Source organism: Babylonia areolata, chromosome 18 (genome assembly GCF_041734735.1).
Source record: "Babylonia areolata isolate BAREFJ2019XMU chromosome 18, ASM4173473v1, whole genome shotgun sequence".
In the NCBI taxonomy this organism is placed as follows: Eukaryota; Metazoa; Mollusca; class Gastropoda; order Neogastropoda; family Buccinidae; genus Babylonia; species Babylonia areolata.
This window is the reverse complement of record NC_134893.1, coordinates 47,451,974-47,479,473: the sequence shown is the minus strand read 5'-3', so window position 1 is coordinate 47,479,473 and position 27,500 is coordinate 47,451,974. Positions and strand designations below refer to the sequence as shown.

General features: G+C 44.0%; 2 protein-coding genes across 2 annotated transcripts in view; both read right to left on the bottom strand.

Moving 5' to 3' along the window:
• Positions 1 to 12,548, bottom strand: part of LOC143292256 (protocadherin Fat 1-like) — a 21,924-nt gene extending 9,376 nt beyond the window's left edge. Inside the window, exons 1-15 of the mRNA XM_076602444.1 lie at positions 12,402 to 12,548; positions 11,728 to 11,961; positions 10,771 to 10,962; positions 9,588 to 9,719; positions 9,071 to 9,259; positions 8,381 to 8,518; positions 7,628 to 7,819; positions 7,194 to 7,322; positions 5,767 to 5,952; positions 5,051 to 5,197; positions 3,716 to 3,907; positions 2,958 to 3,089; positions 1,974 to 2,159; positions 1,115 to 1,243; positions 227 to 415 (exon numbers count right to left, since the gene is read on the bottom strand). Coding sequence (XP_076458559.1) covers positions 227 to 415; positions 1,115 to 1,243; positions 1,974 to 2,159; positions 2,958 to 3,089; positions 3,716 to 3,907; positions 5,051 to 5,197; positions 5,767 to 5,952; positions 7,194 to 7,322; positions 7,628 to 7,819; positions 8,381 to 8,518; positions 9,071 to 9,259; positions 9,588 to 9,719; positions 10,771 to 10,962; positions 11,728 to 11,961; positions 12,402 to 12,548 — 2,514 coding nt within the window. The remainder of the gene's footprint in view (positions 1 to 226; positions 416 to 1,114; positions 1,244 to 1,973; positions 2,160 to 2,957; positions 3,090 to 3,715; positions 3,908 to 5,050; positions 5,198 to 5,766; positions 5,953 to 7,193; positions 7,323 to 7,627; positions 7,820 to 8,380; positions 8,519 to 9,070; positions 9,260 to 9,587; positions 9,720 to 10,770; positions 10,963 to 11,727; positions 11,962 to 12,401) is intronic.
• A 160-nt stretch (positions 12,549 to 12,708) lies between these two features.
• LOC143292255 (cadherin EGF LAG seven-pass G-type receptor 1-like) lies at positions 12,709 to 27,222 on the bottom strand. The gene is made up of 17 exons (XM_076602443.1): positions 27,208 to 27,222; positions 26,658 to 26,774; positions 25,808 to 25,954; positions 24,315 to 24,500; positions 23,373 to 23,507; positions 22,646 to 22,825; positions 20,980 to 21,108; positions 19,881 to 20,075; positions 18,583 to 18,714; positions 17,327 to 17,512; positions 16,708 to 16,845; positions 16,210 to 16,401; positions 15,454 to 15,585; positions 14,448 to 14,633; positions 13,826 to 13,966; positions 13,250 to 13,444; positions 12,709 to 12,870 (listed from the first exon to the last, which is right to left on the bottom strand). Exons 1-17 carry the CDS (start codon positions 27,220 to 27,222, stop codon positions 12,709 to 12,711), a joined length of 2,568 nt encoding a protein of 855 aa, XP_076458558.1.
• Positions 27,223 to 27,500: the final 278 nt, after the last annotated feature.

Below are 27,500 nucleotides of genomic sequence, written 5' to 3'. Positions count from 1 at the left end.
ATCAAAACCTGTTTTCTTTGCTTTGCTTTCATTGAATGACGTCTGTCTGCATAAACGACTCAAAAGAAACTGAGGAAAGGTTTTTACCCCGACACAACCACCACTCCCCTAAAGAACTATTACCTCAAACACACACACACAAATAACAAAACAAAAAACAACAACAAACAAAACCCAATAACAGCACATTGGGCGAAGTGAACAGACTGAAGTGAACGCAGCTAACCCTCAGATCGCTGTCAGTGGCGGTGACTGTGAGCAGCGATGTTCCCACAGCGATGGAGGAGGTGAAGGAAGCTGAGTAGGGTTCGTTGATGAACTGGGGAGGGTTGTTGTTGCGCAGGATGTTGATGGTCACTTTGACTGGGGCGCTGCTGCGTGGGCTGGGCGCGTTGTCCGAGGCGATCACGTTCACCTGTGTGGTATGAACAGGGTGTGACACATTGCTATGGCCAGAGAAGGCTAAGCGTGGCCAGGCAAGACTACGTATGGCCAGGCTTGGCAGTGAATAAACCCACAGCAAACACAGAAGAAGTCAAAACAATGCAGGCCAAACCACTGATGACAAATTCAATCAAGTCAATCCAAATAATGACAACGTGATTTTTCTTGTCCACTTAGAACACACTTGTACAAGCAATTTAAAATATTTTTGAACATCATGCTTGTCTAAATGACAAACATAACAGTCCTAAAGGAACAGTCATATCTGTCATCACAACACGTAAAATTAACGGACCATTTAACACGTGTTACACCCATATGCTTAAACTTGTTTGGTCATTACAAATAATTTACGTTCTTTTGTACAAAAGCCTTTGCCTTTTTAAAGACGTGCTTTAGCCGTAATACGTTTTAAGTCAGACTTCAATCCAAGAGCATTTTTTCCACGCTGTAAGTGTCTATGTTTTACCTTTCTGTCTGTCTGTCTGTCTGTCCTGTCTCATTACGAAAGATGCTCGCTCATTCGTCTTAACGGGCTCAGAACTGTCGGTCTGACCACATTCACTACGAGGGAGAATTTGGCACAATGACTGGGTATGTTGCTTGCTTATGTCATTAATAATTGTGCTGGGTCAGCAGTGAGTGGAAAATGAACAGCATTCCAACTGACCACAAAGGAGGTGGCCACCTCGCCCACCAGGTTCCGTCTGACGAAGATCTGACCAGAGTTACTGTCAATGAAGAAGCGATCCACGGAGGTGGTGGCAGAGAAGGCGTAGGACACCTGGTTGTATGGAGACTGCACAGGGGACACATACTGTTCCGTGAACATCTCATGTTGACAGCAAAGCGGAACTCTAGACTATTATACACAAAAATCACTGGGCTTTCTATTTCACACACACACACACACACACACACACACACACTGCATTTGAGACACACTTTTAGAAAACAGAACGGAACAAATAATAAAATGGGTTACACTATACCGAGAAGAATGCAATTTGTTTGTAATTTTAAGTTGAGAAACAATAATCAAAGAAAACAATACCATAAAAGTGAAATCAATCAATATATAAAAAATACAATTGCGAGTAACGGCTGTCTAAAATTTCTTCCCAGGGTCAATGTAGGTTACGAATCTAAGGCTTTGAAGAAACACGACAGTACAGATGAAAGCAGTCCTTCCAGTACCATCACTATATAACGCGACAAAATGCAACTTCAGAACAACTTAACACCGTGTTTCTTCTATCCACAGTTTAACGTGACATAAGGCAATTATAGAAGAAGAAAAAAACGTTGTGTTTCTTCTATCCACAGTTCAACGTGACATACGGCATTTACAGAGCAAAATAACACTGTATTTCTTCTTTCCACAGTACAGTATATTATCCTCACCGTTCTGTCTTCCCTGTATATAAAACCCACCAACCTCCTCGCTCACCATCCTCAGAACAATACACCACTCTGTCTCTCTCCCTCCCCCCCTCCCATTCTCACGCCTTGAGCAAACTTCCACTGACCGCCACATCATTGTCGGAGGCGGAGACGAAAAGAATGCCGGTGCCGGGAGCGGTGGTTTCCGAGATGTCGATTGTGTACTCAGCCTGGCTGAAGACAGGGTCAAACAGGTTGCGGTTCACGTTCACCGTCACCACCGCCGTCGACGAGCGACGAGGACTTCCGCCATCACGGGCACGCACACGGACCTGTGGAGGACAGCATGATAATACGGTGGTGTGTTATTGGCCAGGGTTAGTGAAGGAGTAAGCAGTGGTGGGGGGACGGTGTATATGATTATTACTGTTATGAAGCAGTGACACGGGGAGGGGGAAAGAGGGAGGTAGAGGGGAGCAGGGGAGTGGAGAATCGAGACATAAATACACAGAGTGAGAGAAAAACGAACTCCAAGACAAAACGAGAAGAAGATGCACTGAGACAGTGTGTGCCGGTATGGATGCAAATAGCAGCAATGTAACCGTGTAAAGCATTATTGTCCAATTATTTGGTTTTATGGGAAGCTATATACTGGATGCAAATAGCAGCAATGTAACCGTGTAAAGCATTATTGTCCAATTATTTGGTTTTATGGGAAGCTATATACTGCAAGTGCAGTTTGTCAGAATATTTAGTGCTCCCATCCTGCAATGAGCTAACTCTTGAGCTACCCCTTCCCTCCAACGAACCACACCATGATTAAAGTGCCCATCCCTCCGCCCCCTATCTTCCATTTGCCAGCCCATGTGCTCATGTGCTCACACACGCTCTTGATCATACCCCTTTGGACATAACTAATATCCAATTAACTGTAATCACACAGAGGCACAAAATGAGGCGAATGCATGCAAACAAACATCCCGATAAACCCAACCCCACCCCAACCCCAGCAAACACACACTGTGGGAAGACGTTAAACTGAAGAGGAAATGTACACACACACACACACACACACACACACACACACACACACACACATGATAATTAAAAAAAATAGATGTTGCACTTACAGAATAGGTGAGCTCTTGTCTGAAGAGGATGCTTTGCTGAAGACGGATGGAGCCCGTGCTGCCGCCGATAGAGAAGAACAGCTGGGATTCCCCATCACCAATGATGTCATAGGTGACTGTGTTGAAGGGGGCCTGCCACATGGAAAGGACGACAGTGCTGTATTGACTGACAGGCGAGGAGGGGCAGAGTAACAGGTCTCTGTCAAAGACTGCCTTGCCACAACTGCACCACAAGCTATGCCAAATGTAATACTGTATACCTGATGAAGCATGCAGCTGTCTTAAGGACATTCTTAACATTAATTTGTCCTTCTTCTTCCAGCTCTCATGCAAATTTTCAGTTCTTTTTGTTTGTATTGTTTTTCGTTCGTTCCTTCACTTTTGCTCACTAGTACACACGCAAGTTCTCCAGCTGCTTTCTGCCTACTTCACACAAGTCATGAATCACGTATCCCAAAACATAAATGACTTGTCACACCCACCCCCCTCCCCTACACACACAATCTGTTTTCTATTTTGTCTTTTTAGGGGTACCTGCAGAGGCATTACCTCCTGATACTGAAGCTAATGATTTTCCTGTGTATGTACAACAAAGGGAATTGACTACTCACATATTAAAATACTGATTATAAATTAACATCCATGTCCTGGTGTTATCTGGATGGGAAGCAAACAAACAAAACACAACAGAAAATCTGTAAGGAACCTACCGAAAGAACAAAGAATTACGAAAAGAAACCACACTTCTGATTAATTACCCGTGTATCGGCATCTATGGCGGTGACAACCAGCACCTCAGAACCGGATGCCAGAGAGTTGTCGATCGTCGTGGCGTAGTTTTGCTGCGTGAAAACCGGAGGGTTCAGATTGCGCACCACATTCACCGTCACACTGGCAGGGGAGGCGGAGGTCAGCTGAGGCACTCCGGTATCACGTGCAAATGCGTTGAACTGTTCAGAAGTAGAGAAGTGGGGAAGGAGAGAGGGAGGGGAGGGAAAGAGATATAAGAGAAACAGAATAACAAAAACTAACACTACAATAACTGTTGTCTCTTAAGACAAAACAATGTGCAAAATGAATAGATAAATATTTTTTGTGAAATGTTTGTAAGCTTGTGCACATATGTCTGCGCCTTTATTAACTCTCTGGGTTGATTGTCAAAATCAGAAAACTGACATCAACATTTTCATTGTTGTCACTGACAATCGATGAACTAAGAAACAAAAAAAACAACATGAAACGTCAGAGCAAAGCGTGTTTGTTTGTTTGTTTTTTCTTCATTTAAGTTGTATCCGGTGATCATTCGGGGATGAATATAAGAACAACTACGTGTACCGCGAAAGAAAGTGTAACACTGCACTGTGGCAACAATATTCTGAATGCAGGGGGAACCTCATACGGGCTGTTAACAAAGAGAAATTTTTGATTATGGATTGTGACGGGTACACATATACAAAGACACAAACTGAATCGGCAAACTCTTACTTTGGGTGGGAACAAAGAGTGGTAAACATGTTTAAACATGAGCTTGCTTGGCGTGCAATTGATCTCTCATGTTTTATTCTGGAGCCAACCTCACACACCAGTGACCAGGCTACCGACTATACAGTATTAACTATAGCATAAAGAAATGTTCAAACACAGACCACGCAGTGTTTACTACAGCATAGAGAAATAGTCACAGAACACGTTGTGTTTACTACAGCACAGAGAAATAGACACAAATCACGTTGTTTACTACAGCATAGAGAAATATTCAGTCACAGACCACCTTGTGTTTACGACAGCATAGAAAATAGTCAATCAAAACTGTTTACGACAGCATAGAAAATAGTCAATCAAAGACCACGTTGTGTTCACAAAAGAAATATTCTATCACAGACCATGCTGTGTTTACTACAGCATACACAAATACACAGTCACAGACCACGTTTTCGCCTCAGACTATATTTTAGCATATTTTCAATTACCTTGTAGTTATTTTAGGAGAAAAAAAAGTTCAATCCGGCTGAAATGTTGAAATGTTTCCATCTTTACTGCCATTCTGTGACGTAAAACGAGATCTGTGTGTACCAGTATAAAGAGAAACTCACTGTGTACTGGGGAGTGCCCAGGTCATCGTTCAGCACCGACTTGCGAAGGTAGATCTCTCCAGTGACAGCGTCAATGAGGAAGTACTCCTCTCCCAGAGAGTTGGAGTTATCGTTGCTGATGTAGTACTGAGTCACATTGTGCGGGCGCTGCAAGTGGACGGAGCAATCAGTTGTGATCGGCAGGTTGGATAAGTTTACAACACTCTCATAACAACAATGGCGGCACAAATCCAAATCAGGATAGTTCAACAGTGCAGCTGACCAGGAACAACATCTCAAACTCTCAAACGTATCAACAACAAAAAACCGTCTCTCAAACTATCATAAATCTTATTGCGTTTTTATGACAGCAAAACAAAATTAACAAGACACAACCACGCAAAAAAAAAAACAAAAAAAAAAAGGAAAAAAGATACGTATACGCTTTAAGACGGTTGCAAAATAAAGCAGAGGATGGTCGTGTGTTCAATTCTGGCTATTTGTTGAAAAAGATATAAAAAAAAGAATGATATATGACCCCACGTCCCACAGTTTCTGAAAGAGGCGTCACTACGTTCGGACAAATCCTTATACGCTACACATCTGCTAGGCAGATGCCTGACCACCACCAGCATATCCCAAAGCGCCCCCTCCACACACATACACACATCTTAATTTGCTCCTTCCTCGTTTACCCATAGCCCCAGTATAAAAAGCTCTAGAATCACAACACCCACCTTGGTGTCAGCGTCAGTGGCGGACACGCGCAAGATGTTCACCCCCAGACTCTGGGTTTCCAGGATAGTGGTTTCATAGGAGTTCTGCACGAACACGGGAGCCGCCAGGTTACGCCGTACGTTGATGCTGAGCAGAGCTGTAGCACTGCGGGCTGGAGTGCCTCCATCACGCGCCTCCACTCGCAACTGAAACATTGATGAATAATTGCACAGATTTGGTTGCATAAATGTATTAGATCTAAAAATTAAAAAAAATCTTTCATCATCCACAGGCATGATTGCATGCAACATAAATGAAAGGGTTTAATTGGATACTAAACTACAGCACAGCACAACACCAGATGTAACTCTCGAAACTATGAGAAACAGAATTATGTAACAACTACAATAATATGAATGCTTTTAACCATCTGCGGAAGACCTTTATAAGATCATTTACCCTCAGCCTTTAGGATAGTGTATTTTACATGATGAAAGTAATGTAAAGGAAGGCCAATGAACTATGGTTCTTTGTTTTAATCTGTTCTGGCAACAGCAATGAAATTATCGCCGGATTGAAAGAAATTAAACCGTGTAAAAATAAGAAATATAAAAACAAACAAAAAAACCCTCTTGATCAGTAAATCAAATTAACTAACCCCCCAAAAAGACCGATTCCAAACCAGTTTGACTCCATTTAACATTTATGTAAAAAGCAAACAAACCCAAAACAATTGTTTAAGAAATAACAAGAGAAACAAAACTTGTCCCCATCAAAGCGAATGACCAGAAAACCTCCCTAGGCGGAACACTGCGGAAAAATCCCTCACGCCGTCAAAAGCCGACGCAATGCTTGCACACCATGCAGATAGACTGCATTCAACAAGATGTCGTTCAACACTGAGATACCCGTTTGATTTTCAAACAAAATATTTGTACTGACTGAGGGAAAAATTAAACTCCTAAAAAGCACACAACTCAATAAATATGCTACTAGTTGACAGTCAGTCCAGCTGTTCCAGTCAATCTTCCGCGCAGTTTGATGTAATGTCGTCTGCTACGAACATGAACGATAACTCTCAGGACTTAAACCGTCTTGGGTTGTCTTTTCCGCATTTTTTGCGACTTCGCAACTTGATAAATTGGTATAAAACGAAAACAATACAAATAAATAAATAAATAAATAAAAAGAAAGAAAAAAGAAAAAAAGAATTGAAATTAAATAAAAAAAAGATGATAGGTCAGTTTGTAAGTGAAAGAAGTTAGAACGTTCACTGTCATGCCCGACGATTTCCTGGTACTGATGAGAGAGAGAGACAGACAGAGACAGAGAGTATAGAAACTATTTTAGACAGATTGATATTCCGACTCTCTCTCTCTCACACACACACACACACACACACACACACAGATTGTGAAGACAAAGTCTATGCAGCAGCTGAACTGACCCTGTAGAAAGTGCTGGTGTCCAGCAGGAGATTGGAGCTCACGGAGACAACACCGTCGTTGGTCAGGTCGAAGTAGACTGTGGCCAGGTCGTCGCCAATGGCTCGCAGACTGACAACGTTGAAAGGCGCCTGGTACACACATATACATAGAATAATAAAAACCATCTAGGCCCAACACAACAACAGACAATCGCATTCGCACAGCGATCTGCAAACGCACACATTCAACTAAGCATGCAGATGCTGACTCGCACACACACACACAAACACACACATACACACACTTACACACACACACAACCCCCCTCCCAAACACAAAACACTTACCCTCCCACCCACCCACCTACACACACATACACACACGCACACACACGCACGCACACACACACACATACACACACACACCGAAAACAGAACGCACGGGCAACACGTACCGTGGAATCGCTGTCTGAAGCAGTGATCCTGAAGATGCTGCTGCCCGCACTCTGGGACTCCGGGATGGTGACGGCGTAGGGGGTGTTGATGAAGAAGGGGTCGTTCTGGTTGCGCGTGACGGTGATCTGAACCCGGGCGTCCACGGTGGCTGAACGGGGTGGGATGCCTTCGTCCGTGGCTGTGATGAACAGCTGCGACAGACAGGGCAGGGGATGGGGTGAGGATAATCTAGTTACAGGCCACAGCGTTCTTGTTTTCTCCGAGCTGAGGGAGTTGAACAACTTGTCGTATAATATTTTGTATTTGATTCTTGCGGGTAGAAACTGTTATTTTCGATTCTCGCTGTAAATGAGTATTGTTTCTTCTTCACAATGCAGTATGGTGGAGTCCCATTTGCGACGGGGGAAAGAAACTACATTAACAAACAACAGCAAAAATGCGAAAAACACGATAGCAACGACATGCACAGCAACAACAAACGAACTTAGGGAGTAGGCCTCTTGAAACAACAATAAAAACAGCAACAACTGTTGTACACGAAAAAAAAGAAAACACGACAAAATCAACAATAAAGAACAAATACTGAGACTGCTCAATTCTGTCGAATTTTTAAGGACAGGAAGCTTTCTGTTTCGTTTTCAATGTCTTCATCTCATGAATTAGGTGAATACACATGGTGCGAACAGCCAAACGAGAAAGGAAAGGGTGGGGTAGGGATATAAACAGACAGATAGAAAGACAGACAGACTTACTTCGTAGAAGTTTGTCAAACTGTCCTGCTGAACGGCACGACTGAGGGACACCTCTCCTGTGATGGAGTTGACGTAAAACAGGTTCTCTGCCCCTGCTGTTCCCGAGCGGTACGAGTAGCGGATGATGTTATGCGGCGCCTGAAAACACACAGCCCTCAATGTTCATTCACACATCGGTGTGGGAGGAGAAGGGCGGGGAGGGGGGCGGCAGCTGGTTGGGTGAGTGAACTTACGTTTTCGTGTGCAGTCGTAAAAACTGAGGGTAGAACAATGCAGATACCGAAACAGCCGCAGCCATTCTCTCTCTCTCTCTCTCTCTCTCACACACACACACACACACACACACACACACACACACGTATTTGGGGAAGGGCGGGGCGAGCGTGTGAACAAGCGAGCATGAGAGAGAGAGAGAGAGAGAGAGAGAGAGACTCAGTTCGACGGTTCAACACTTCATAGCAATACAACTACGTCACGGCACTACAATCACAACTTTGATCATCATAAATGCAACAATCGTGGTGAATGCTGATGACGTAATACTTAAACCAACCACAACAACAACAACAGCAATATTTCAGCAACAAACCAATCAAGTGACAGTTACAATCACGACGATAAAACCCACGACAACGACAGCAACAACAACGCCAACAACAAAAACTACAACGGCAATGACAACACCCTTACGCTGGTATCCGAGTCAGTGGCTGTGACAGTGGTGATGATGGTGCCCAGTGGCGTGGTGTCCGAGATGACCCCTGTGTACTGGATGGGGTTGAACACTGGGGGAGCCAGGTTCCGCAGAATGGTCACCGTCAGAAGAGTCGTGTTTGACCGCGGCGTCGGCTGACCGTTGTCACGTGCGCGAAATCGGACCTGTTGGACAAAAGGTGGAATGGCAATTTAGCGCTAAGTACTCGGGCCTGTGACCTGTTGAGATAGAAAGTTAGCGGAGAGCACTCGGCCCAACATTTATCGCGGATTTTAGGTAGTTTCTCTTTTAGGCACATTTTTGTCCTATCAGATAAAGAGAGACAGAGCGAGCGAGCGAGCGAGCAAGAGAGAGAGAGAGTGAGAGAGAGAGAGAAGCGCCAAGTAAACAAACAAAAAGCTAGAAGGAGAAAGCGTATGGATTAGCCAGAGAAACAGAAAGACAGGCCGACTGAGAGACAATGAATCAGAAAGAGAGAGAAAGGGAACCCACATAGTAAATGCTGTCAGTGTTGACAGAAAGGTCACTGGCGACTCGGACGATTCCAGAGAAGGGCTCCACGGAGAAGTACACTGGCGCTGCATCATCACCGATGATGTCGAACTGTACTGACTCGAACGTGTTCTGCGAAATAAGGAAAAACAGTTGTTATCACGTTATACCAATGGTCGTAGACACTGGACAAGGAAAACTCACACACACACACACACACACACACACACACACACACACACACACACACACACACACACACACACACACACACACACAGAGTTTTCAGTTTCACTTTCTCAAGGGGGCGTCACTGCGTTCGGACAAATCCATACACGCTACACCACATCTGTTGAGCAGATGCCTGACCAGCAGCATAACCCAACGCGCTTAGTCAGGCCTTGAGTGCATGCTTACATATTTGTGTACCTATGAAAGTGGATTTCATTTTACGTAATTTCGCCAGAGGACAACACTCTCGTTGCCATGGGTTCTTTTTCAGTGCGCCAAGTGCGTGCTGCACACGGGACCTCGGTTTATCGTCTCATCCGAAAGACTAGACGCTCAGTTTGATTTTCCAGTCAAACTTAGGAGAAAGGGCGAGAGCGGGATTCGAACCCACACCCTCACGGACTCTCTGTATTGGCAGCTGAGCGTCTTAACCATTCTGCCACCTTCCTCCTTCCTCACACACACACACACACACACACACACACACACACACACACACATGTATATATATATATATATATATATATATATATATATATATATATATATATTTCTGCACGCCTCTCATTCCTTTGTTTTTTTTTTCCCACGGACAAATAACCATATATTATTACAACTACGAACCACCGCCTTATCACTAAGGTAGCTACTCTGACATTCTACACATACCCACCGGCAAACATCACCACCCATTCATTAAATCTCATTGAACACCCACTGTCAAAGTACACTGAACATCAGACAGCTCTGAGATTATATCCACCAGCACACACAAAATGTGAAACTACCAACAAAATTCCACTCTTTTCCCTCTGACGACTTCAACCGCATGCTCACTAAACCCCCAACCCATTGACGACTCCCACTGCGTGACCAACAACAATCTCTAGCAAAAATTACTGACAAATTCCACTGCCTTTCCAACAACCCAACCCCGCCCTCGACCACTGACCAGCTGGTCATTATCGCTGGCAGAGACACGGAAGATAGAGGACCCCACAAATGTCGTCTCAGGGATGGTGACGGCGTAGGGCGAGTTGAGGAAGAAAGGGGTGTTCAGATTCCTGAGGACGTCCACCACAACCGTGGCGGTCTGAGACGCCTTTTCAACCGGGAATCCGTTGTCAGCGGCGGTCAGGAAAAGCTGTAATATACCAACACCATCTGGTGAGAACCGACAATGTAAAGCGTATGAAAGGTCCTTTTAAAGAAAGGAAGAAGCCTAAAAAAAAAAAAAAAAAAAAAAAAAGCAGTAAGAGATGATTAGGCAAGCATACAGAAGAAGAAGAGAGAAGAAATGATCAGTTCAGTTCAGTTCCTCAAGGGGGCGTCCCTGCGTTCGGACAAATCCATATATGCTACACAACATCTGCTAAAAAGACGCCTGGCCAGCAGCGTAACCCAACTCGCTTAGTCATGCCTTGAGAAAGAAGAAGAAGGTGATGATGATGATGATGATGATGAAGAAGAAAGATGATGACAACAATAATAACAACAAGAATAAAAAGAAAAACAAGAACAGGAACCAGAGAACGCTTTTAGTACACACACACACACACTCTCTGTCCTTGTCTCTGTACCTGTCTGTCTGTCTGTCTCTGTCTCTGTCTCTGTCTCTATCTCTCTCTCTCTCTCTCTCTCTCTCTCTCTCTTTCACACACACACACACACACACACACACACACACACACACACCACATCGCACCACACCACACCACACCACAACATAACACAACACAACACAACACACACACACGCACACACACACACGTACGCGCGCGCGCGCGCACACACACACACACACACACACACACACACACACACACACACACACGCACGCACACACGCACACACAAACCGACAAAGACAGAAACAAAAGCAACAACACCCCCAACAACAAGGCACTCACTGTGTAAGACTGCGCACTGTCTTGGAGGAGGGAGGAACGCAGACGGATCTCGCCAGAAGAGGGGTTGACGTCAAAGAAGGTAGGAGAGTTGCCATCTCCAACCAGATCGTACGTCACCTGATTGTAGGGGGCGGTCGTGTCTTGGTCACGTGCCGACACAGTGAAGATAACCGTACTGTAGTCAATGGTCTCCAACACCTTGGAAGAGAAGAAGTACGAATCAGGACTGACATACTGTAACAGCATCATACCACACCAAGATGAATTCCTTATAAACGCTGAATTTATCTCTTTAAGACACAAATGAACTAGTCTGGAAAAAAAAACAACACGTCCAATCTTATAAGAAATGGACGACAAATGGTGAATGAAATGACAGGCTACATGTTAAACCCGTGTACAATGAATCTCAGTCGTTCCTACGTTAATCTGTCGTTTGGATGCACATTATCCATCTCAGAGGTTTTTAAAAAAAAAGATATATTTATCTCCAGGCCATTGCTGCTCAGAGCGTGCAATCAGCTTTTCTTCTAAAAGAACACACACACACACACACACACACACACACACACACACACACACACACAAGCAAGCAAGCAAGCAAGCGCGGCACGCATGCACATTCTCACATACACGCGCTAGGGCACGCGCCGAACGAAAGAGGTAGATCTTACCTGGGTGGTGGAGGTGTAGCCAGGAGCGGTGGGGTTGACCCAACTGGGAGCGAAATTGTTGCGGTCAATGTTGATGGTCAGCACCTCATAGTCCACCCGAGTGGGGTTCCCACCATCCGAGGCTTGTATAAGCAGCTGTGCAGACATTTTCTTTTAAAATTCATGCACTTGCAAACACACACACACACACACACACACACACACACACACACACACACACACACATCTATCTATATGTGTATGTATGTACGTATGTATGTATGTATGTATTGAAGCCATGAATGAAAACAAAAAACCTTTTTCTTTTCTATATTGGAAAATAGGAAGCAATACTCACCCTGTAGCTGCTGGTAGAGTCTCCTAGCAGGGACCTAGTGACGCTGACGACACCAGTGCTGGGGTTGACGGCGAAGAAACTTGGCGCAACGTCATCCCCAATTACCGAATACGTCACCGTGTTGTATGGTGCCTGATGGAAACCAAAAGAGTACAATTGATCAACATGGATTTTAGGATGGAACAATGCTTTGGATCAAGTGTGGTATTTCAGGTATAAATTTGGTTTAAACAGAATGATATTCAATATATAAAAAAATAAAATAAAAAAGCCAATAAAAACAATGTACATATGACCAACACACACACACACACACACACACACACACACACACACACACACACACACACACACACACACACTCACACATGCGCACGCACACGCAAGCACACACACGCATGTGGCAACAACACACAAACACATCCTTGTAAATTATGTGGACAACAATTTAAACCGATCTTAACATTTTAATGTAGTCATTGACGATTACATGACCCAGCAGAGCACCAACCTGCAGATCGTTGTCCAAGGCGGAGACGGTGAAGATGCTGGCGAACAGCCCCGTGTTCTGCGAGATTTCCACGCTGTAGGGGGTGTTTCGGAAGACAGGACCGAACTGGTTGCGGATGACGTTGATGAAGACAGTGGCTGGCTGAGAGGCGATGAGTGATGTGGGCACGCCTTGGTCCTGTGCACTGATGGTCAGCTGAAGCAGAACACAGACCCCTTCAACGTCTGTTTCGTCCGCATGGCTATGCGAGTTTAATTGCATGAATTCTTAAAGATTTACTTAAAGTCTGAAAGATTCAGAAATGTGTGGAAGAAATTCTTTAGGGCTACCATGAACGCTTTCATTGAGATAAAAAGGATAGGGATGTACAAAAAAAGGTGGAATTCATATTCATCCAGAACATTTTATTTTCATTAACATATTTAATTTGGACAAATTATGGATAAGTAATATGGGAGTATTACAGAGTTAGTAAAGCCAGAATTCCAGACGATTTACTCAGGAAACGCACCATGCACTGGTTGATACAGCATAGCGGGCAGCAGGACCGCGATCTACCGATCACAGAGCACGTACCGTGTACAGGTTGTTGCCGGCGCCAGAATCGTCAGTCAGGGGCCGTCTGACAGACACAGCCCCAGTGACGCTGTTGATGAAGAACAGGTCCAGGGCACGTGCAGTGCTGATGCCGCTGTAGCGAACCACGTTGTTGGGAGCCTGGGGAACACAGTTCCAGCATCACGTTAGTCTGGGACTCTCTCAGGTGTCAGCATCAGGGGACAGTATTAGCATCTGTGTAGTTCTGGATACCGTGTACACATTCAAGAACACAGTGTCGACATCGCATTGGTCTTGGGACTCCTGGGACTCTTTCAGAACACAGTAATAACACCGTTACAGCTTTGGACACTGTGTACTCTTTCAAGTACACGGTGTCAGTGAGAAATTAGTCCCGGAATCTGTGTACTCTGCTGGGACGCAAGGCATTCACAAAAGAAATGAAACGGGAATGTGACTGGATATGCACTGCAGATAACAGCAAATGATTAGATTCGCAAGAGCATTAGTATAAAGAAAGCACCGTTTACCACTCTTCAACTTTACATCATTTCATCACTTGCCTCCCTTACACCATTACTCTGGTTCTCTAAACATTATTATTTTGAATATATTTGGGGACAGAATGTGGACAACTCACGATGAAATCAGAATCGGTGGCAGTGACGGTGACGATGACGTCACCCAGGTTGCTGTTGTCCAGGATGGTGACGTTATACACTGTTGGTAAAAAGACCGGAGAGTTCAGATTGCGGTTGACCAACACCGTGACGACTGCCAGGTCCGTTTTGGCGGGGTACCCGTTGTCAGCGGCCTGAATCAGGAGCTGCACACAGGAGGGACACGTGAGCGACCCGTCACGGTCCTTGTTTGTGTTGGGTACTACACACACACACACACACACACACACACACACACACACACACACACGGAGAAACGCACGCACACACACACACACACACACACACACACACACACACACACACATACACACACACACACACACACACACACACACACACACACTCACAGAGGATTGAGCGCACGAGGAACATTGTTTTTGTGTGACTGTCATGATTCATTTCCCTATCATCATCATCATCATCATCACCACCACCACCACCATCATCATCAAGATCACATCACCTCCATGATCGCCACCACCATCATCATCACCACCACCATCATCATCAACATGACCACCACCAACACCACCATCACCAACATCATCATCATCACCATCATCATCACCATCACCATCACCATCACCATCAACATGACCACCACCAACACCACCATCACCACCACTATCACCATCACCAACATCATCACCATCATCATCATCAACATGACCACCACCGACACCACCATCACCAACATCATCACCATCACCATCATCATCACCATCATCATCACCATCACCATCAACATGACCACCACCGACACCACCATCACCACCACTATCACCATCACCATCACCATCATCATCCACATGACCACCACCACTACCATCATCTCCACCACTATAACCATCACCAACATCATCACCGTCACCATCATCATCACCATCATCAACATGACCACCACCAAGACCACCATCAGCACGATCGTCACCATCATCACTGTCACCGTCCTGTCTTCCTTACCCTGTACTCAGTGAGCGTGTCTGTGGCCAGACTGCGGGACAGCGTGATGGATCCTGTCTGGGGGTCGATGGTGAAGAAGGTGGGGGCGGTGTCCACACCCACGATGGAATAGGTGATGACCCCGAAACTGCCCTGTCAACAACAGGTGGCCAAGCCACTTGGGTCAAATCAGCAGCATGCCCGACACTTCTCTTTCGCTCACCCACCCACTTGTTTACACACACGTACACTCTCTCTCTCTTTCACACACACACACACACACACACACACACACACACACACACACACACACACACACACACACACACACACACACACACACACACAGAGAGAGAGAGAGAGAGTCCCAAACAAACCACTGCAACATCTTTCCTCTACATGCCTCCTTCCGCAAGACCTTTGGCCGAGCCTCCAGCACCCTTACCCCTATCACCATCCACCCGTTCCTGCTCCCAACGACAGACACCCAGTCTAGCTCACCGTAGAAAACAAACACACCACAAGGTATGCAGAAACGATTTCCTGACTCCTTGACAGACACCATAACACAAAGTAAATCGTCTTCTGGTTATCAACAACATCAACAAGTTCAACAAAGAAACAAAACAAAGCAGCGTATAACATACACCTAGACAACAAACGCGAAGAAAATGCATCTTCCCAGTGTGTTGTCAACATGAGCACACTGTGAAGGTGTCAAATCTTTTACAAGGTTTGCTATACTTACTATGACAGGAGGACACCAGGAAGACTCACCTGTCCATCGGCGTCCACGGCGGTGACCTGGACGATCTGGTTGCCCACCTGGGCGTTCTGGCTGACCTCCCGGGTGATGGCAGAGTTGATAAACTGAGGGCCGTTGACGTTGCGGATGACGTTCACCAGCACGGTCACATCCACCGTGGACGTTCTGGATGGGGTGCCTCCATCCTCCGCACGAATCCTCAGCTGTAGGGAAAAAAAGGAAAGTGAATGAATATGGAATGAATGAATGAAAGAAGGAGGGGAAGGAGGAAGGAGGGACGGGCGGAAGTTAGCAAACAACAAAAAAAGGCATTAAATATAACGAAAGAAAGGGATTATAAAACGAAATTAAACTATCAAACATGAAAACAGGACTAACAACAGTGACAGAAGAGAAGAGAAAAAGCAATGCACGTTCATTGCGAAAACAAGAATATGATTGTCAATACTTGAAAGGCGAAAGCAAGAGAGAGAGAGAGAGTTGGGGATGAGGTAGGGTTATCAACATACCGTATAAGTGGTAGGATTGTTGGCATCAGTGGTCAGAGAAGTACGGACACTGATCTGACCAGTCAGACGGTCCACCTGGAAATAGTTCTGTGCCTCCGTGTTGCCCGTCAGCTGGTAGTACACCAGGTTGTTGGGAGACTGTCATAAACACAGACATTTGCAATGAAAGTCCTGTTTGTGTGATATTCTTTTTTCACTGTCACACAAGCACACACACACACACACATGTTTAATGAGTCTTGTTTGTGTGATGTTCTCTTTTACTGTCACACAACACACATATGTACAGCAAGACTCCTGTTCATATGGTGTACTTTCCTTTACAGTCACATAAACACACACATGTACAACGAGAGTCCTGTGCGTATGATGTTCTCAACCTGCAGTGTGTACTGATGAAGGAGATCAGGTTCGATCGGCTGGTTTAATTCACGTAGGCGTGGTGGAACTGCAGAACTGTGTCGGGCATTTCTATGCAGTGCAGTAGCTTGATAGAAACAGACGTGAATTCTAGATTTTGTTTTATCTTGGCTGCTCGACTGCCTTCTAGGAACATGAATACACAAAATTGGCAGGTGCTTCTGATCACACACACACACACACACACACACACACACACCGTGAAGTCATTGTCGTTGGCGGTGACTGTGATGATGGGCACCCCGAGGGACTGTGTCTCCAGGACGTTGGTGGAGTAGGTGGACTGGGGCCACACGGGACTGACGAAGTTGCGGAGCACAGTCACCACCACGATGGCCGTGGCGCTGCGGGCCGGGAATCCGTTGTCCGTGGCCAGCACGCGTACCTACAGAGACCATGGACATGGTTAGTATTTCCAGTTTGACGTGGAGTCATCACGCGCACCTGCAGAAACCATGGAATGGTCAGTATTTCCATTTTGACCCCTCTTTCATGTAGCCCTTATTTTAGGTCCGGAAAATAGGACGAAGGTCGTGTTTGATCTCTTTTTATTAATCTTCGTAAAAGTTTTGAGAAACCTTCTCTTGAGAAAAGCATTACATTGAATGCTTCTTATATCTAACATCTTTTTTGTTTGTTTTTTTTTTTAATTCTTCATTGTCGCCTTCTAATAACACTCAAACATAGATCAAGTACATGTTTGCATAAACAACCTTCCGATTGTTCGATGTCTATTGGGTTTCACTGACCACTACGTATTTTTGCCGTTGCCAAACCTGTTCAGGATGGATCACAAATTTTGTTAACATGTGACCAGACTGGTTATAGAGATCAAAAAAGGAAAAAGAAACCCGAGGAGACTGGAGCGTTCAACAGTCAAAACCCCACCATCCAAAACATTACGGTTTCCTGCAGGATAGGAATGCTCGGAGCCCATAAATCTGTTGTCCGTTGTGAAAGTTGCATAAAAAGATCAAGCATTTGATTTTGAATCTCACTGAATTTGTTATTCTCAATAGGATATCCATGAAAACTTTAAATACATGTCTCCTTTTCATTATTGCTCCCAGTAAGTTTTTTTTTTTTTTAAAAGGTATCAAAGTCCTAAGAGACAGAAGATTGTGATTATTTTCCTCTTCTGTCCAGTTGTTATATCTACTTTGAGTACATATATCGATATGTGCAGTTACACAAAAATACGCATGTTTCTTTCTTTCTTTCTTCCTTTTTTTTCCAGTCGTCATTGTTCAGGGGGCAAATGTATTTTCTGATGTAAAAGAGTGAATGTAGGTTTTTCCCTTTGTTACACCACTTGTGCTGGGTTGGTATTTTCCTTGATAGAAAGGGAAGGTGTCCAAAACGGAGAGCGTAATCTTTTTTTTCTCTCTCTTTTTTTTTGTAGGTAAACTACTGCTATTGTTGTTTGAGTGAATGAACAGTGCCTTTGCTACTGACCCTGTACACGTTGACATTTTCTGTAGTGAGGCGGGCACTGGTGATGACGTCACCACTGACTGAGTTGATGTCAAAGTAGGAGGGCGCAGTGTCGTCTCCAATCACGGAGTAACTGATCTGGTTGAACTGCGGCTGTGGACAAAGCAGAAATACCATAGATGAGTATAATGCAAAGTTTATTCGAAAATACTTCGAATTCAGGAAACAATGGGTTTATTATAGTAATACGGTTACACGGAAAACAATACTCTTAACTGACTTCTATGCATAAACACAATTCGTTTAAATGAGTTATGTATGTGGGTGCAAACAAAAAAGAATTCACCAAATCAATCTATGATAATTTCGTTCATGTATACATATGCAGAGATGAGACGAAATTCGACAAACTGAAGTTTTGGCATGTACAACTTTGTGTATGAGGTGAAGAATGAGGATGGGGAAATGATAAACTTGCAGTTCGTGTGTAATGCTTGTTAACTGATTTTTGCTCGAGTTGGTCCAACATTTTTTTTTCTTTTCGTATTTATGCGTATTCATTTTCTTTTCATTCTTATGTTTGTATCTAAACAAAGTAAAAAAAAAAAAAAAGGTGTTAAAAAAAGTGTTGGCTGCTAAACTGTGTGGTTCGCTGGTTTGTATTGATCGGTGGGTTGGCCATTTGTATATTGTTTAGGCTGGGATTACGGGTTCAACATCTGACGGGCAGATTCTTTGATGATCGATTGATAGATTAGACGATTATGTGCATGCTAGGGTGGTTGGCTGGAACACTGAATGACTGTTTTGATTGGACTGGTGGAAAAATTGTGAGGATGATATGTCATGACTTGTATGTTTAGACCATGGTAAGTCAGTTAGTCGATGGATTAATTAGTGTTAATGAGGAGGGGGGGGAGTGGTAGTAATTGTAGAAATATTTGAATGGACAGATGGATTGTACTAATTAGTCATTTGATGGTTGGAAGGGTATGAGGTGGGTTTCTGGATTGATTGATTGACTTGCCAGCGATTTGTTTGCTTGTTAGGGTAGGTGGTATCATTTTACAGATGGATAGACAAGAAGCAACTTGATGTGATACACACACACACACACACACACACACACACACACATATATATATATATATATATATATATCATCACAGAACAGGGATGTTAGTCACAAGCAGAAACACTCAGAAGACACCACATACACTCACACACACACACACACACACACACACACACACACACACTAATACGCACACACACACACACACACACACACACACACACACACACAAACACCCCCTTACATTGACATCAGAATCAGAGGCGGTGACGCGGATAACAGAGGTGCCCACAGACACAGACTCCAGGATCTGTGCAGAGAAGGTGGTGTTGAAGAAGATGGGGGGGTTCTCGTTGCGGAGGATGTTCACCGTCACCACAGCGTTGTTGCTGGCTGCACGGGAGGCTGGCAGTCCCCTGTCTCGCAACGCCACTGTAATCTGTCAACAAGTTACATCAGGTGGCTATTACCGTCTGTAAACATGTTACACCATGTGGCTATTACCGCCTGTAAGCATGATACACCATGTGGGTATTACCGCCTGTAAACATGTTACACCATGTGGCTATTACCGTCTGTAAACATGTTACACTATGTGGGTATTACCGTCTGTAAGCATGATACACCATGTGGGTATTACCGTCTGTAAGCATGATACACCATGTGGGTATTACCGCCTGTAAGCATGATACACCATGTGGGTATAACCGTCTGTAAATATGATACACCATGTGGGTATTACCGTCTGTAAACATGATACACCATGTGGGTATTACCGTCTGTAAACATGATACACCATGTGGGTATTACCGTCTGTAAACATGTTACACCATGTGGGTATTACCGTCTGTAAACATGTTACACCATGTGGGTATTACCGTCTGTAAACATGATACACCATGTGGGTATTACCGTCTGTAAACATGTTACACCATGTGGGTATTACCGTCTGTAAACATGTTATATCATGTGGGTATTACCGTCTGTAAACATGATACACCATGTGGGTATTATCGTCTGTAAACATGTTACACCATGTGTTTACTGTCATCTGTAAACGTGTTACGACACATGTGAACTGTCATCTGTAAATACGTTACACAACTTGAGTATTGTCATCTGCAAACGGATAGTATCTGCAAAGTTGTAAACGCATTACTTGTTGGCAACTGTAAAAAAAAAACAACAACAAAAAACAAAACAAAGAAAACACCTAGCTACTGTTACCTTTGAACACATTCCAAACATGGAACAAAGACGAAAGGACACGTAGAAAGAAAGGGAGAAAAAGAAAGACAAGAGTTCCAGACCAACTGTCCAAAGTGGCAGCTGTATCCCCTTACGGTGAAGGTGTTGAGCTGACTGCTGGCAGGGGATCGCTTCAGTGTGATCAGACCGGACTCCGAGATGGTGAAGTAATCCAGCGCGTCATTGTCCCCCACAATGGTGTACTGCAGCTGGTTATGGGGGCTCTGAAAAAGACCGGGAAGTGGCCATTTATTTATCTATTTAGTTATTTATCTAGTTAGTTATCTATTTATTCATATTCTTGTTACATGCACATGCTCATGATATTCCAAGGTTCTCTCGTCACTAATCCTGTGCGTCCTTCCAGTCTGAGAAGACGAGTTGTCAGAAAAGTAGCCGAGAAGAAAGTTGGTGCAGCAATTTGTTACTGAGGTTTGGTAAACCAGGTATAGGAGTGTCCGAGATGAGTCGGGAGGAATGACAGAAAAATCATTTTCACAACTATCTGATTGTTCTTATCACCGAAAGAAACGGGATCATGAAGGATAATGACGTTAACTAGGAAAAAGATGTATAGACAGGATGGTGTCATTTCACAATAATGCACACTGTCACTCTCTCCTCGCACACCAAGCAGGGTCACCTGGACTGATTTTTTTTTATATCTAATGTGTTACTATGTAGTACACAGCTGAGTTTCAAAAAGTTCCTCCCTCATTCTTCCTGGCAGATGACCAGTTTCTTCTGTTGAACAGGGGGGTACAACGAAAAAAAAAAATTATGTACAGCTTAGTTTTATTCTTCCCCTACATATGGACATTGGTTGAACAAAAGCCCTCTTACTGGGCCAAATCTAAATAAAGCTGGCCAATCATAGTATGTCTTAGAGACAAGAGGTGAGGGATTCTCCTCCAGTATATTTGATTACATAATTTACATTAGAACCAGCTGACAACAAAAGAACAGGCCTTGGGCCAACGTGACAAGGAGATGGGACGGAGGAGGGGAGGGGTCAACTACTGGAGACGAAGCAGTTAGGTAAAAACAAGATGACTGGTGAGGAGTGGTGGTGGAAAGGGACGGGGTCTGATCAGAGACGAAGCCTGTCAACATGGCATGCGTCCTGCACTGCCACACTTCTCTGGCTATACAGCTTATCTGCTGGCATACTGTGATACTGAATGCACAGAAGTGTATGTAGCCTGACTGCCGACACTGTCTCTTCAACAAAAGCCATCCACACATTCACTGGACTCCATGGTGTACCACTGACGTACTGTCCCTGTCACAGTGACTCGATGCTTTAGTCAACACAAAGAAAAAAAAACACACATCAAGAAGGGAATCCCAGATCTGGTATTTGTATAACAACAACAACAGCTCAATAAAGTGTTATGTGTATTGAACAAACACATACACCTTGACAGAAACATTCACACATGCGTTCTTGTTAAATGTTTTTTTTTGGGGATGCAATCGTTACATCATATTGTACATATAATTTCCATTAATAAAAAGCTGATTTTTTTTCAGAACATGATTATAGGTCTGCACAAATCTAACATCTCAGCTGCGCGTTTCTGTTACACAAACAAGTCCACTGAAGCACCAGTTAATGCACACACACACACACACACACACACACACACACACACACACACACACACACACACACACACACACCTTTACAAACGTCCCCCTTCCATCGCCCCCCTTCTCCACACCCACTCTCTTCCCTCACGCTCTCAGACCTGTACTGACCAAAATGTCGTTGTCCGTGGCCAAGATCTGCACGACAGACGTGGCCAGAGGGAAGTTCTCCTCAATGGTCCGGGTGTAGGACAGCTGGGAGAACTGAGGATCGTTCAAGTTGCGTTGCACAACGATCGTCGCCGTGGCTGTCGCTGAAGTTCCGCCACCATCGGTTGCGACAATGACCAGCTGAAGACAGGTTAAGTTCGTGTTGAATTTCAAATAAAATCCATGGAAATATCAATGATGTTGGTATGTATATTACACGTGAGTGCACATATTTTCCTCCAGGACAATTGAGAGACAATGTCTAAAATCTCCACAAGCTTTGGCGAATCCACTCATGCGTGCGTTTATTTTGTCAACAAATCAGCCCACCCACCAGACTGACATACATCTATACATCTAGTCCTAAAATTGGACTGGACAGATAAAGAAAAAAAAATCAGCTTTTATTCAGCCATGCGAATTCAGCATACTTTAAAGAAACACAGACCGTTCACACACCAGTTCATCCACACCAGTTCATCCACACTGTCACCCACCCACCCGTTATTCCACCCTCCGTGATCCATCCATCACATCTATCTACTCACCCACTCATCTTCCCATCCATCTATCCATCCACCCATCCATCAATTGGTCCATCCATCCATCCATCCATCAATTGGTTCATCCATCCATCCACCTCCCTCCCGTCACGAACTGACCCCCTGTAAATGCAAAGAACACTCACAGAGTAGGAGAGAGCCGAGTCCTTGGTGAGCGTGTCACGGACAGTCACCAGGCCGTTGCTGGGGTTTTCCAGCTGGAAGAAGCTGGGCGCGTTGCCGTTGCCGATGATGGAGTAGGTGATCACGTTGAAAGGCGCCTGTCCACACAGAAACCAGTTGCTGTGCACAGTGTCACTGTCACCCCAGTTCCAGTATTTGATGTTGATGGGGACTTCTAACTGAGATGGTTATACAGTCTGTCGGCAGTTGTCATTGGTCGCTGTTGTTCAAGGATCATTACCGTCAAACTCTAACGAGTTTCACCCACTTAGTCTTTACTGTTTCGTATTCCTCTATTTTCTTTTGATCTGTTTTTGTATGTAGTCACAGACATTTTCTATCATTCAAAATATATTTCATGTAATTAGAGGGCAAAGTCATGTTTCGTTTAGTTTTATAATCTAGTGGGAGCTGTGGACTGAGAAATAATTTACTGTCCTTGAAATCTGTCATGAACTATTTTTGTCCTGGACTGCACCAAAGGCTATGGAAGTGGGAATGAAAAGAACAAACCAGTGCAAGTGAAATGTAAAGATACATTTATTGATAACTGATATCTTGTTCTTTAATGCACTTCACTTGTGAGTTTAACGAACGAAAAATATACACAAACGCTTGGGTTGATCGGAGATACCTTACTCTTGTATGGCCTTGTGTAAAGTTAACAAAATTCCCCATCCCTGAACAGACAACATTTTCATCTCTTAATCAGCAGTGTAACCTCATAAACGAATTCGTAAATACTCCCAAAAAGCAGAATGACTAATTCGGTCCAGCAGATTAGCCTACTGAGGTCATCGGTAATCATTTCTGCACAAGTCAGTCATACTACTATTCTTTCCACCCCAAAACTTTCTGGTTCCTCAGTCAGCCCAGGCCTGATGCTCCAACTAGCCCTTTCTCACCTGTGAGTCAGCGTCCTCAGCCGAAACTCGAACCACGCTGCTGCCGACGCTTAGAGTCTGTGCCACAGAAGCCGAAAAGCTGAGGGACACGAAAACAGGCGCCTGCGTGTTACGCAACACGTTGACGTTGAGGACAGCGGTTCCAGACAGGGCAGGTGTGCCGAAATCCGTGGCCTGAACTGTTACCTGTTGGGAGGGAAGGAAGGGGAGGGAGGGGTTATTGTGCTGTGGAAGAAGGTGAGGCAATATTTGTTGTGGGTTGCTTTTGTGTTGAGTGTGTCTTTGAACGATGATACCTTGTGATTTATATTTTGTTCGTTTAATGTACGAGTATTTCGTCGTTGAGCTTACAGAAGTCATAAAACCTTTGAAGCAAACCACTGAAGCAGTCAATGACACACATGCAGCGAGATACACCACACATAGGTACACACTGATATATACAGATTCACATACACATACTTTCAATCCAACACCAATCACCCCATACACACAGCACACATGCTGTTCCCAAAACAAGCAATGTTGATATGGCAGGACAAAATTATTAATAATCGACCATTTCTTGCAAAATATTGTGCAACCACACCCTCAAATGCGTCATTCTAGTAAATGTATAATGTTCATTTTAAAAACACAATCTAAAAGCTGATTACGATAGTAATGTTGTTTGAAAATATATCCACAGAGTTAAGGAATCGCAATGAAAAATTTCTTAATATTTTCATAGCAAGCATACATCATACCCCATCAAGGAGTTTAAAAAATACAGATTTGGCAAATGCATCTAAACATGTTCAACACAATATCTGTCACAATAGTTATATATATATATATATATATATATATATATATATATATATATATATATATATATATATATATATATATATATGGAGTGATGGCCTAGAGGTAACGTGTCCGCCTAGGAAGCGAGAGAATCTGAGCGCGCTGGTTCGAATCACGGCTCAGTCGCCGGTATTTTCTCCCCCTCCACTAGACCTTGAGTGGTGGTCTGGACGCTAGTCATTCGGATGAGACGATAAACCGAGGTCCCGTGTGCAGCATGCACTTAGTGCACGTAAAAGAACCCACGGCAACAAAAGGTTTGTTCCTGGCAAAATTCTGTAGAAACATCCACGGCGATAGGAAAAACAAAACTGCACGCTGGAAAAAAAAAAAAAGGGTGGCGCTGTAGTGTAGCGATGCGCTCTCTCTGGGGAGAGCAGCCCGAATTTCACACAGAGAAATCTGTTGTGATAAAAAGAAATACAAATATATATAAAGAGAGACATATATATATATATATATATATATATATATATATAATTATGCGAGTGTGTGTACATAGATAGATAGATAGATAGGTGGATAGATAGATAGATAGATAGACAGACAGACAGACAGACAGACAGACAGATAGATAGATAGATAGATAGATAGATAGATAGATAGATTTTGCACAGATCGAAACGACAGTTGTCACCACGTACAACGTAGGAAGTGAATCCATTTGTGTCGGACGAGAACGGCTGGCCCAGATAAATTCCACCATTGATGGGGTTGATATAGAAGAGGTTGAGGCCAGAAACCGGGTTCACAGTAGCGATGCTGTAGGACACTCTGCTGTTGGCTGTGTTCTGAAACATGAGGTAAAAGGAGACATCGTTCATAAAGAGTAGAAACAGGAACAAAAATGTGCGTACTCACTCCCACCCCCCACCCCCCACGCCCCCACTCTCTCTCTCTCTCTCTGACCGTAGTTCTCCTCACAACCATTATTCACAACTTTCCTGTCACACTAACAACGCGCAACACTGAGTGAGCCCATGCCTGCTGCGAGCAAGCCCACACTCACAAATAACAACAGCAATAAAATATAACAATCTACAAAACAGGCCAAGAAAGAGTGATCAACTCAAGGAGAATAAACAAACAAATAAAAAAACAAAACAAAACAAACAAAAAAACAAACAAACCAACAACAAACAAACACAAAAAACAAACCAACCCAGAATGATGTTGACGAAAGAAGTACACAATGACGCCAGGAAAGAATGACAACGCAACGAGGTAAATATATATATATATATATATATATATATATATATATATATATATATATGAGGCTGAGGGTGATGGCAATGATGATGATGATGATGCAGGCAGGCAGCACGGGATAATCCAAGCAAGACTGACCAACTCACAGTAGGATGAATACAAATGATCATGATGATGACTTTGTCTATGTTATGGATGACGACAATGATGCGGACGACGACAAGTAAGTATGATGTTGACACAGGCAGCAAGGGACAAACCGATAAGGAGTGACCAACTCACAGCAGGATCGTTGTCAACCGCCGTAGCAGTGGACAGCAGATCACCAACAGCCGTGTTCTCCTGGCGTGTCACCGACGACTCAGTCAAACTGACAGAAGGGCTAAAATCGTTGATGTCCTGTGAAATAGATGCAAAAATCAAATTAATTCTAATCACATGGCTAAGCCGATTACTAAGTGCGTCAGGTCACACAGTCAACCACATGATACAGCAACAGCAATGAAAGAAATCAGAGTGAGAGAAAGAGATATGAACAAACGATCCTTCAACAACAACCATCCTTACCACCAAACACAGCAACACATGATCACACGACCCTTACCACCACATATATCAACATACTATTCTTACCACTACAGAAAACACATGGTCCTTACCACAACAGACAACACGTGATCCTTACCACCACGGACAATACATGGTCCTTACCAGTACAGACAACACACCATCCTTACCACTACAGACAACACATGATTCTTACCACCACAGACAACACACCACCACAGACAACACATGGTCCTTACCACAACAGACAACACGTGATCCTCACCAACAGACAACACATGATCCTTACCACCACAGACAACACATGATCCTTACCCCCACAGACAACACACCACCATAGACAACACATGATCTTTACCACCACAGACAACACACCACCAACAGACAACGCGTAATCCTTACCACCACAGACAACACACTATCCTTACCACCACAGACAACAAATAGTCCTTTCCACCACAGACAACACACCACCACAGACAACACATAATCCTTACCAACACATGATCCTTACCACCACGGACAACACACCACCACAGACAACACATGGTCCTTACC

Coding starts and splice junctions, on each gene's coding strand:
- LOC143292255 (XM_076602443.1), bottom strand. Junction 14,634..15,453: donor ACACGCTCACTGAGTACAGG/GTAAGGAAGACA, acceptor TCCTGTGTGCAG/CTCCTGATTCAGGCCGCTGA. Junction 13,445..13,825: donor CCGGCAACAACCTGTACACG/GTACGTGCTCTG, acceptor GTTCTGCTTCAG/CTGACCATCAGTGCACAGGA.